Source organism: Somniosus microcephalus, chromosome 7 (assembly GCF_052327205.1).
Source record: "Somniosus microcephalus isolate GS21.2 chromosome 7, FLI_Smic_1.0, whole genome shotgun sequence".
In the NCBI taxonomy this organism is placed as follows: domain Eukaryota; kingdom Metazoa; phylum Chordata; class Chondrichthyes; order Squaliformes; family Somniosidae; genus Somniosus; species Somniosus microcephalus.
Genome location: NC_140993.1, coordinates 112,662,465 through 112,675,167, shown reverse-complemented (window position 1 = coordinate 112,675,167; position 12,703 = coordinate 112,662,465). Strand labels below are relative to the sequence as shown.

The 12,703-nt window shown below is 44.2% G+C and overlaps 1 protein-coding gene across 2 annotated transcripts in view; it reads left to right on the top strand.

Annotated features, from left to right (window-relative positions):
• Positions 1 to 12,703, top strand: part of dnaaf11 (dynein axonemal assembly factor 11) — a 148,109-nt gene that overhangs the window by 60,100 nt on the left and 75,306 nt on the right. The window contains exons 10-11 of one of the 2 annotated variants that reach the window (XM_085992849.1): positions 2,745 to 2,913; positions 10,612 to 10,686. In XM_085992849.1, the coding sequence (XP_085848975.1) occupies positions 2,745 to 2,913; positions 10,612 to 10,686 (244 nt within the window). Of the gene's footprint in view, positions 1 to 2,721; positions 2,914 to 10,611; positions 10,687 to 12,703 lie in introns of both variants that reach the window. The other variant, XM_085992848.1, reaches the window with a different exon arrangement.

Genomic DNA, 12,703 nt, shown 5'->3' with positions numbered 1-12,703 from the left:
GTGGAACTCTCCACCGCAGAGGCCCTTCTCCAGGGCAGGCGTGTGATCTGTCAAGCGAATTCTTGACAGATCAGACGTACCGGTTTTCAGGTAGGGATCGGAAAATATGGGCCAATAGGTTCCTGACTCTTATTACCCCCTTGGTTCCCCACTATTTTTGGTATGGCATCCTTTTATCGAACGTCAAGAACCAAGTAATAGATTCATAAGCGAAGGGTGTAAATCTGAATTACAAACTGAATCCTAGAATTTTTCTCATCTTTGTTGGACAACAGTTTGCCTGTATTAGTGGATTCTTTCATTTCAGCAGTGTTGTGGGGTGGGCAGAAGATAATGGAGTTCCAACTCGCATTGGGAGACATTCCATTGGCCCATTTATCACCAAATGGCATTGAAAGAGGAAGTGTGAGATGAAAATGATTGGAAAGGATAGGAGCGTAGGAATCCCTAACTGGTTGATTCACTGGGTGTGACACTGAAAGTTACCATTCAAGAAGATTCCAATATTGATTCCTAGCTTTATTGCTGCGTCAGTTGAGACAGTAGTAGGAGTGTTGCAGTTGGGTTAAGCTTTCCTGGAATAAACAGGGTTTCGCTCAGCTGTAAGGCTCTTGTATCTCTCCCAAACAATGCCCCTCCCCCCCAGCCACCCACTCATGAGAAAAATGCCACTTGTGAAGGCACTGGAAGGGTGCCTTGCACCTGCAGAATTATGCCCCAACAGGAGTAAATGTTTTCAGAAGGGGAGAACATTGGGGAAGAAAAATAAAGACATTTTTTAAATTGCAATTATTTAGCACCTATCATGATCTAGAATGTCCTAAAATGCTTCACAGCCAGCAAAGTATTTTGAAATGTAGCCATTGTTGCTATGTAGGGAAATATAAACAATTTTCACACAGATCCTATAAACAGCAGTAAGATAAATGACCTGATGATCTTTTTTTTAGTGATGTTGGTTGAGGGATAAATATTGGCTATGGCACCAGGAGAACTCGCTGCTCTTCTTTGAATAGTGCCAAAAACAGCACCTCTGGCAGTGCAACATTCCCTCAGTCCTGCACTGAAATGTCAGCCTAGTTAAATTAGTTAAGCACGACCTGCCTTTTGCAAATCCACACTTGCTGTTCCTCATTAGCCCTTGACTTTCTCAGCGTTCTCTAACTTGATTCCATATTATGGATTCAAAATTTCCCTACAATGGAGGCAAGACAGATTAGCCTATAGTTTCCCATTTTACCCTTTCCCTCTTTCCTGAACAGGAGTAAAATATTTTTCACTCTCCAGTCATTTGGTACTTTTTCTGTTTTGAATTGTTTTGTGTCAGTGTCAGCTGTGGCTCAGTGGGTAGCACCCTCGCCTCTGAGTCAGAAGGTTCTGGGTTCACGTTCCACTCCAGGGACTTGAGCACAAAAATCTAGGCTGACATTCCAGTACAGTACTGAGGGATTGCTGCACTGTCAGAGGTGCTGTCTTTTGGATGAGATGTTAAACTGAGGCCCTGTCTGCTTTCTCAGGTGGACGTAAAAGATCCCATGGCACCATTTTGAAGAAGAGGAGGGGAATTATACCCGATGTCCTGGCCAATATTTATCCCTCAACCAACATCACTAAAACAGATTATCTGGTCATTATCACATTGCTGTTTGTGGGAGCTTGCTGTGTAAAAATTGGCTGCTGCATTTCCTACATTACAACAGTGACTACACTTCAAAAGTACTTCATTGGCTGTAAAGCACTTTGGGACGTCTGGTGGTCGTGAAAGACACTATATAAATGCAAATCTTTTTCTTTTTGTGAAAATTATAGTTCGTAACTGCTGCAGGATCTCCTCCACAACATCCTTCAGTATTCTGGGATGCATGCCATCTGGGCCTGGTGATTTTTTGACTTTTAGTCTCATTATTTTTGAATACTTACCTCCTCAAGTACTGTTACAGTCCCATATTCGCCATCCTAATCCCTTTCTGTGCTTCCTTTCTGTAACGTTTCTTCTGTACGACAGGTCTATATTTATCATATACTTTTTAAAATGTATTTATTTAACCTGTACCTATCCATGTTGTATTTAAATATCTCCTACTGCTAGTCCACTGTTTGATCTGCCATTTTCTCCAACCAATTAATCTTGTCTTGGTCACCTTCCATAGCTAATTCTATACCAGTACATTTATCCTGAACTCCACTTTTTCTTTATTAAATTTCAATGTGAGACTAATTAGGTTATGGTCACCATTTCCCCAGGTATTTTCTTACCTTCAGGTCACTCACTTGTCCTGCTTTGTAACTTGGAACTAAATCTAGCACTGCACCCTTGTTGGACATGTTTAAATTGTTTAAAGATGAATACAATATTTTAAAATACATGAGATTTGTAGTGACTGTCATTTCAAGAACAAGACAATTTATTGTATCTTGATTCCACATGACATGAGTCTTTTCCTCCAAAGAAGAAAATGATCTTCAACACCAAACCACGGCTCCTGCAGATCAACCGAATAACTCTGGGTTCAGTGCTTTAAATTTCTAGTTGACCTCGTATAGCCTTTTGTCACTAATCATTTTTCCATTAAGATGCCAGGTTATCAGATTACAGATCTGTCTGTCATCCCTATTTTATTAACAACAAGAGTACAGGAAAATTGGTAGGTTTAACTTTTTTTTCTGTTGTTAAAAGCCCTTTTGTGTCAAGTTGTTAACTTTCATTTTTCTCTTGGTTAGACTTGACCATGGACAGAACACAGAGAATAAACAAAGCTGCAGCGATGGGGAAGAGGATAACGACCAAAAGAATATAAAAGATGATGAAATGAACAGGAAATTCTGGACTGAACCTTCACAGTACACCCCTGAATCCAGACTGGAGGCCCATAGATACATTAAGAAGATTCGGACATCTAAAGACAAGGACAAGTAACATTATTATTAGTAAAAAGATTGCTATTTCAAACTCTTCATTACTTTAAAGTGATTTGTCCAAGATTTAGGAAATTTGTTTATGAAGTCCAGTGTTGTCTGAAAAATAATTAAAGGATATGTTTATAATTTCCAAATGTCTACTTGCTCTCAAGAGTTTGAGTAAAATAGGGTTTGATTAACTGGAATAAAATTAATTCCCTAGGGAGCCTGTGGAGCCTGGAAAGTTTGTTTCAGTGTATCCTGGTTTTGTTTTTCTATGAAGAAATGCATGTATCCATTATTGGTTTTTTTCCCTCCTCTTTCTGCCAATTCACCTCTTGACTCCTCACTGGCTAAAATTCCATGGGCACCAGTTGCCCTCCAGTACCTTACTTAAATAGTCATTCTTCATGTGTGAGTGTCGACACAAAACACTGGCAGACTGCGTTCTCACAGGGGAAACTGCAATTGAGCCTAATACTGTACTATCCTAACCCAATGCCAACACATGCACTTCTAGCAGGATTTGCTGGCTAATGACTAGGAGTGGGGATCCCGGCTGATTTTTATTTTTACTTCTTTGCCTCACCACCAAGGGGGGGCTGAGATCTCAAGTAGCACCACTTCTGCTGCTTTCCTAGATATCCTTTTTAAAACATGTTTAATTTTCATGAACACTGGCTAAAACAACATACTTTATTGGTGGAGGGACTGTTAACTTATTTGTGTTTTTCTGGCCCATTCGAAAGTCAAAGAAAACTTCTAAGTAAGTTATTCAGAAATGCATTTCTAACTTAAATGTGTGTTCTAATGTCTTTGTGTATCTTCCTTCTAATCACATTTGTACTTGTGAAATACTTCTCAACAACTTCACTCTTACAATCTTTTTCTTTCGGGTTGTTCAGTAATGGCCTTTCCCAGGTATTTTTCTATATTCTTATGCCTGCATACAGTTACTTAATTCTCCCTCCCAGAATGGAATAAACAGTCTCCTCCAAAGGTTGGTCAAGTTACACAAAGCAAATTTTAAAAGTAGGCAGCAAGTCATTAAACAATCTTTCATTGTGGTAACTTGTTTATTGGTATTGTATGGATGTTTACATGAATAGTTGTTTAATATTAAAAGTTCTGTCCTTTTATTATAACAGTTACAAACTTTTTATAGTCGCAGTAATCTCAGGTACTGAACACTGATAAAGCGGAACATATAAATTCATCTATATTTAATATTGCATTTTTAATTATGCCAATTCTCACTGTGCACTGTAGAAACTGCCTTTAAAAATACATGCTTGGCAGTCCGCGGCATAACTAAGACCGCCTATTTCCACCTCCGGAACATCGCCTGTCTCTGCCCCTGCCTCCGCTGCTGAAACCCTCATCCATGCCGTTGTTACCTCAAGACTTGACTATTCCAATGCACTCCTGGCTTGCCTCCCATATTCTACCCTACATAAACTTGAGGTCATCCAAAACTCAGCTGCCTGTGTCCTAACTCGCACCAAGTCCCGTTCACCCGTCGCCCCTGTGCTTGCTGACTTACATTGGCTCCCGGTTTTGATTTCAAAATTCTCATCCTTGTTTTCAAATCCCTGCATGGCCTTGCCCCTTCCTATCTCTGTAATGTCCTCCAGCCCCACAACCCCCCGAGATATCTGTACTCCTCTTGTGTCCGTCAGTAGTAAGACACAGACTGCAGGAGAACGGTACAACAGGTGTTTACTCAACGTGGCTCACTCTGGAACTGAACTATACAGATTACTACTCAGTGCGATATACAGGTGTGGTCACTGCCGGTACTACAGTATACATGAGCTGTAAAAAGTAGTTCCCCCCTTAAAGGTATATACATTACAATTCCTCCCCTTTTAGATTAACAGTACCATAACACTCATTTAACAATTAAATATCAAACTAATTACAATTAACACTTTTAACATACGACGTTAGCTGAAAATAGTCCATTTATAAATTCAGTCTTTGGGGAGGCTTCCTGATCCTTTCTGGATAGCGCCTTTCCCGAGTGTCTCGCTCTTGGTGCGGAGGCGATTCTGGCACCCTGTCGTCGGTTGGGTCATCAGCTTCCGATGCTACTGTTTCTGGGGTAGATGCGACCTGTACGTCGGGTTCCTCACCCGGTACGTATGGGCGAGGCATGGGGTTGACTTGTTCCTGTGACTCTAGGATCTGGTCAGCATGGCGTCTCACGATGTTCTCCCCAACGTCCACTGTGTACATTAGTGGGCCCTGCCGTGTGCATATCGTTCCTGGCTGCCATTTTTCTGTTCAGTAGTCGCGGGCCAAGACTGGTTGCCCTACATTGAAGCTCCTTGTTGGCTTCTCATGGATGTGCTGGAATTGCTTACCCTCAACATCTCTTCGTACGTTTGGTCTGAGCAAATCCAGGCGCGATCTTAACCTTCGGTTAAAGAACATCATGGCCGGGGCCTGGTTGGTGACTGCATGTGTCGCATTCCGGTAGGCGAACAGGAAATTGTCCACCTTATGCTGCAGCGGAATGTTGTCATTGTACATAGCCTTTATTGCCGCCTTAAAGGTTTGAACGAGCCTCTCAGCCAATCCATTTGTGGCTGGATGATACGGGACAGATGTGTAATGCCTTACCCCATTCTTCTTCATAAACCTCCGGAACTCTTCGGACACAAACTGTGGTCCGTTATCGGAGCAAATCTGTTCTGGCAAGCCGTTTCTGGCAAAAATGGTCCGTAGGACTGCAATAGTTTTCTCCGTGGTGGTGGAGGACATTTTGATGACCTCAGGCCATTTCGAGTGCGCATCCACGGCTATTAAAAACATTGACTCCATGAATGGACCAGCAAAATCAATATGCACCCGTTGCCATGGAGATGAGGGCCACTCCCATGGGTGTAGAGGGGCATGTGGTGGTGCATTTTGGACTTTCTGGCATCCTGAGCAGCTCTTTGTCATCTCCTCGATTTGTTTATCGATTCCCGGCCACCACACATAAGCCCTGGCTAGGCTTTTCATTTTTACCCCTCCCAGATGACCCTCATGAAGCTCATTGAGCACTCTATCCCTTAACTTGGGTGGAATTACCACTCGGGATCCACACATCAAGGTCCCCCGGCACACTGACAGCTATCCTCTTCTTGTCGAGAATGCTGGCAACAGTGAGTCACCATGTGCTGGCCATCCCTTCACCGTCAAATCATATACCCGAGACAGTGTCGGGTCATTTCGGATCTCCTTTTCTATACGAGCGTTAGTTACCGGTAGGTATTCAACTATAGTCGAATGAAATATTTCGACAGGATCCACTGCTGGTGCTTCCTCTGCAGTAGGCAGTGGCAGGCGTGATAGCCCATCAGCATTTCCATGCTGTTTCGTGCCCGTATATTCAATCTCAAAGTGGTGCGCCCCTAGAAAGAGTGACCATCTTTGTAGTCGTTGCGCAGTCATCACCGGAACGCCCTTCTTCGGATTAAAAATGGAGACAAGAGGCTGGTGGTCAGTCAGCAAGGTGAATTTCTGCCTGTGCAGATAGTGATTGAACTTTTTCACTCCCCACACTCGGCTGAGGGCCTCCCTGTCAATCTGGTGTAGTTATGCTCGGCTGAGGTTAGTGATCGTGACGCAAAGGCTATTGGCCTCTCTGAGCTGTCCGAGAATTTGTGCGACAGCACCGCTCCAATGCCGTAGGGTGACGCATCACACGCCAACCGAATTGGTAGTGCTGGGTTGAAATGGGCCAATACCTCTTTCAATGTGATTAGTGTTTTGCTCTTCTGGAAACCTCGTTTACATTCGTCACTCCACTTCCATGGCACCCCAGTTTGCAGTAGGGTGTTCAGTGGGTGTAGTATTGTAGACAAATTTGGCAAGAACTTATGGTAGTAGTTTACCAGCCCGAGGAACGACCTCAGTTGTGACACGTTTTCTGGTGCTGGAGCCTTGACGACTGCCTCAATCTTTTCTGGGGACTTATGTAACCCCTCTTTATCGATACCGTGGCCACAATACGAGATCTGTTTTTTTAAAAACTCGCATTTGGGGCGGTTAGCTCGGAGCCCATATTCCTTCAATCTAGTGAGCACCTGCTCCAGGTTGGCGAGGTGATCACTGTCATTTTCGCCTGTGACCAGGATGTCGTCCAAATAACACTGGGTCCCTGGGATCCCTTGCAGGACTTGTTCCATTGCCCTTTGCCAAATAGCCGGAGCTGATGCTACCCCGAATACCAGCCGGTTGTATTGGTAGAGACCTTTATGGGTGTTGATTGTGAGGTATTTTTTTGATGCTTCTTCTACCTCCATTTGCAGATAAGCCTGGGCCAGATCAATCTTAGTGAAGCGTTTCCCTCCAGAAAGCGAGGTGAAAATATCTTCAATCCGTGGAAGTGGATATTGTACGGTGTGAAGGACCGGGTTTACTGTTACCTTAAAGCCCCCACAGATGCGAACCTTCCTTGGTTCCCCAGGCGTGCTGCTCAACGACTTTTTCATCACAGGGACGATGGGTGCAGCCCACTTGCTCCAGTCTACCTTGGACAGTACTCCTGAACGTTCCAAACTCTCCAGCTCTGCTTCGACAGCTGGGCGGATCGCATAAGGTACCGGTCTGGACTTAAAAAATTTTGGGCTTGCGTTTTCTTCAATTTTAATTGTTGCTGTCATGCCTTTTAGTGTTCCGAGTCCTTGCTGGAACACTTCTTGCGCGTCGGTTAGGATCTTTGACAGTCGCCCAGGTGTGGCGTCGTCATCCTTTTTGGCAGCCACAGTCAGTGCTTGTATGGAATGCCAATCCAGCTGTATTTTCCGGATCCATTCACGTCCCAGTAATGGTGGTCCTCCATCTTGCAATACATACAGGTCTAGTTTTGGTGTTTCCTTACCGTTATATATAACGGTCACCCTTATTTTTCTTTTGGGGTAGACTTTTTGCCCCGTGTACGTCTTCAAAATAATTTTTGTGTCTCTCAAGGGTATGCGTGAGAATAGCTGCTCGTAGTCCTGTCGATTTATGACTGTTAGGGCTGATCCTGTGTCCAATTCCATTTTTACCTGGACTCCTGCTATCTTGAGAGTGACCCAAATGATTCGGTGATCCTCCGTTTTGATCACATTATGTAGTTTCAGACAACTCCGCTCCGTGCTTTCGGAGTCGGTATCACTCTTTTGTTCGTCTGAACTATTCTCCGTCACCTTATGTACCACCTTATACTTTTGTTTTGGAGATTTCTTATTGCTGGTTTTCTTTCCCGACCTGCAGACTCGTGCTATGTGTCCTACTTTTCCACACTGCCTGCACACTTTGTCTTTGAACCAGCAATCATTGTGGTCGTGTGTTGTTCTGCCGCAGCGATAGCACTTCTCTGTTCCATATGACATTTCGTTTGTGCCATATTCTTGCGGTCTCCGTTGTATCTCTGCAGCGCCCCGTGCTGCTGCTTCATACGATACCGCAATGCTGAAAGCCTTGTCCAGCGTAAGGTCCTTTTCAGATAAAAGCCGTTTCTGGGTTCCTTCACTTTGAAGCCCACACACAAATTGTCCCTTAATGTATCTGCCAGTCCCGTTCCAAACTGGCAGTGTTTCGATAGTTTGCGCAGTTCTGTTAAATATTCAGCATTGCTTTCATCCTTATGCTTGTTCCGTTTGTGAAACTTGAATCTTTCTGCTATCAGCAGCGGTGTGGGGTTTAAATGTTCCTGTTGTATCGTCACTATGTCTCCAAAACTCTCTTCCACTGGCTTCGCTGGGGTTAATACATTTCGTAATAAGCCATAGGTCTTTGCACCCATTAAAGTTAACAATTCCGGCGCTTTCTTGTCATCTGACACCTCACTTGCCTTGCAGTATACCTCTATTCGTTCGACATATGTAGTCCAATCTTCAACTTCATTGTCAAATGCGGTGATACTGCCACTCTTCGGCATTTTGGGTGTGGTTTAAAATGGCTTAAAATGGCGTCTCCCGCGCTTTCTTTCCTCCCCCGCTGCTGCCAACGCCGCTCTCGGCGGTCCTTGTGGCAATGGCGGTGCCCTGTAGGTTTCGCGCGCTTCTCCTGCGCTGCTGCCAACGCCGCTCTCGGCGGTCCTCGTGGCAATGGCGGTGCCCTGTAGGTTTCGCGCGCTTCTCCTGCGCTGCTGCCAACGCCGCTCTCGGCGGTCCTCGTGGCAATGGCGGCGCCTCGCGGGTTTCTGCGCGTCTCTCTCCCTCTCATCGACGCTGCTCGGCCCCTGAACAGCGGCTGCGCCCTGTGCGCTCTGCCTTCTCTCTCTCCCGTCGATGCTGCTTGGCCCTTTGCTGTGCCGCTCGGTCGGGCTCTAGCCCGCCGCTGTCCGGGAAGGGTCTGCGCACTACCTGTGGCCAGCCCGTTTCGCTGGACCACCGCGACTGGAAAGCCAAGCCTGGCTCTCGACAGCCTCCCCCGCAATTCTCGAGTCTCTGCTGGATGACTGGGCGGTTGCCTGTGGTCGACGCCCGTGTCTCTGGCCTTGACCTCCAATCTACTGGTCTCCAGGAATGAATCCCTGGGAGGTGATGCAGTGTTGCAGGTAGGATCGAATTTGACTCGTCACCAATGTTGTGTCCGTCAGTAGTAAGACACAGACTGCAGGAGAACGGTAGAACAGGTGTTTACTCAACGTGGCTCACTCTGGAACTGAACTGTACAGATTACTACTCAGTGCTATATACAGGTGTGGTCACTGCCGGTGCTACAGTATACATGAGCTGTAAAAAGTAGTTCCCCCCTTAAAGGTATATACATTACACCTCTAATTCTCCCCTCTTGAGCATCCCTGATAATCGCTCAACCATTGGTGGCCGTGCCTTATGTTGCCTAGGCCCTAAGCTCTGGAATTCCCTGCCTAAACCTCTCCGCCTCTCTACCTCTATTTCCTCCTTTAAGACGCTCCTTAAAACCTACCTCTTTGACCAAGCTTTTGGTCATCTGCCCTAATTTCTCCTTATGTGGTTCGTTATCAAATTTTTCATCTTATAATACTCCTGTGAAGCTCCTTGGGACATTTTATTACTTTAAAGGCTCTATACAAATACAAGTTGTTGTTGTTGTTGTTGATGGTTCAGTAAGCAACTGCACCACATGGTAGAGTAGTGAGCCCTTCAGGCCAGGCATCCCCCTTGTTGTGATCTCTGATCATTATTGCATCAGTAAACTGACAATGGAGACACTATTATTGGTCTCCATATCCCCATGCTTGAGAGAGTGAAAATAATCAGCCAGGATTCTTGTTGCTAATTCCTGTCCAGCCACCTGCTATTAGGAAGAGCACATATGTAAATGTTGGGTATGGATAGAATTGGTTAAATGTTTACCAACACATGCTGTGTATGCTTACTAGAAGGAAATGGACATTTGGGTGAGGAACAGGAGACCTGCTGGTGCCTGTGAAACAGTACACCAAGTATAAACAAGTCTTTGCCAAGTCTTGACAAAGAGTTTGACTCGAAACGTTGACTCTATTTTCTCTCCATGGATGTTGCCTGGCCTGCTGAGTTATTCCAACATTTTCTGTTGTTATTTCGGATTTCCAGCATCCGCAGTATTTTGCTATAGCACACCAAGTATAGGTCATCGCTGGCCAGAGAGGAGGGAAGAAATGGGAGGATAAAAATCAATGTTCTAGGATTTTTAACATTTGTTTTGACCAGCTGCTTGTTTAGTTAGATACAAACACTTTTATTGAATTTATCATTTTCTTTGCAGAAATCAGAAAAAACAAAAACCACAGCGAATGCTCATCACCCCTGAGGGACGAGTCCTGAATGTTAATGAGCCAAAGTATGTGACATAATTATTCTACTGTCAAAATATAGTTTTTATATCTGACATGATTGAAAGTAATTTTAATACTATTCTTATGTTAACAATGCATTCTATACCTGTACCTAACTGTGCTGCTTTAATTCAGATTAGCCCTCAACCTACTGGTAACTCTTAATGTGTGCAAGGAAATTACCGAATAGGTTTCAGATTTTTTAAAAACAAGGGGTTTTCATATACACCTTTATGATTGATAGAACTTTTGGATGAAACAGTCTTTAGCAGTCCCTCACAATACAATGATGTATGTGAAAGACACAGCTTGTTAGCAAAATGGAAGCCCAGGGGATAAAAGGGACAGTAGCAGCATGGATACAACATTGGTTAATGGATAGAAAACAGTGTTGTGGTGAATGACTGACTGACTGTTTTTCAGACTGGAGGGAAGTATAGAGTGGAGTTCCCCAAGGTTCAGTACTAAGACCACTGCTGTTTTTGATATACATTCATGACTTCGACTTGGGGGTACAGGACAGAATTTTGAAATTTGCAGATGACACAAAACTTGGAAGTGTAGTAAACAGTGAAGAAGCCAGTAATGGCATCAAGAGGACATAGACAGGCTGGTGGAATGGGCAGACACATGGCAGATGAAATTCAACGCAGATAAGTGTGAGGTGATACATTTTGGTTGGAAGAATGAGGAGAGACAATACATGCTAAATGGTACAATTTTAAAGGGGGTGCAAAAAGAAAGAGACCTGGGGGTGTTTGTGAACAAATATTTGAAGGTGGCAGGACAGGTTAACAAAGCAATTAATAATGCACATGGGATCTTGGACTTTATAAATAGAGACATAGAGTACAAAAGCCAGGAAGTTAGGCTAAACTTAGATAAAATGCTAGTTCGACCCCAGCTGGTGTAATGGCCCAGAAATTCGGGTCGGAGGCTTCCCGCGGGTACAAGCCTCCGACCTGCACTTACCTAGCGCGCCGGCCGTTGTGCTGTGGGCCCGCGTGGGATTCCAATCCTGGGCCTGCTCCAACTGCCGGCACGCAGTGTTTGCGTATCCCAGAGGCTCAGTTAGTTCGAAGCATCCCCTGGGATCACGTGGGCCATGGAGAGCCAATGGTAGCAGGGAATCTGTATTCATAGATTTGACGGGAAGACCTGTCAAATCTATGAATACAATTCCGCCCCAAAACATAACTAAAACTTCAAATAATTTTTTTTTTAATCACATTTTTAAAATAACTATAAATTACATAAATTTAAATTATTGTTTAAAATAGTTATTTTTTGAAAAAATTAATTACAGTTTCTAAGGGCTAAAAATAAACTTACCTTTAAAGTATTTAAAAATAATAAACCTGTGGAAAATATGTTTTAATTTTACTTAATTCACCACTTATCTTGTTAAAAGCAGGCCTTGCGACTGCTTTTTATAAGCGTAGCTGCTAGAGACTTACCCTCCCGGAAAAACCTGGAAAAAAATGGAAGTTCCAGGCGTACGTGCTGCCTCTCCGGCGCATGCGTTCAACCTGTGAACCCCTTCCTTTAAGGGAATGGAAGTTCCGGTTTCCTGCACATGCGCAGTGCATGCACAAAACTGTCACTTTTGTTGGGCCTACGCGTGACTACCCAGCACGTACTCACCCAAGGGGACCCGAAGTTCTGGCCCAATATTACGTCTAATTCTGGGCACCACACTTTAGGAAAGACTTGGAGGCTTTGGAGAGGGTACAGAACAGATTTACTAGAATGGTCCCAGGGATGAGGGATTACAGTTATGTGGATAAACTGGAGAAGCTGGGGTTGCTCTTCTTAGAGCAGAGAAGAATGAGAGGAGATTTGATAGAAGTGTTTAAAACCATGAAGGGTTAAGATAGAGTAAATAAAGAGAAACTGTTTCCAATGGCTGAAGGGTTGATAATGGCGTTCAGGATGTGGGGTATGGATGAAGGTAACGGATGAACCGGTGTCAATAAGCATGATTTGTTGTCGGCCCCCCGGTAGAACAACCAAAATTTCCGG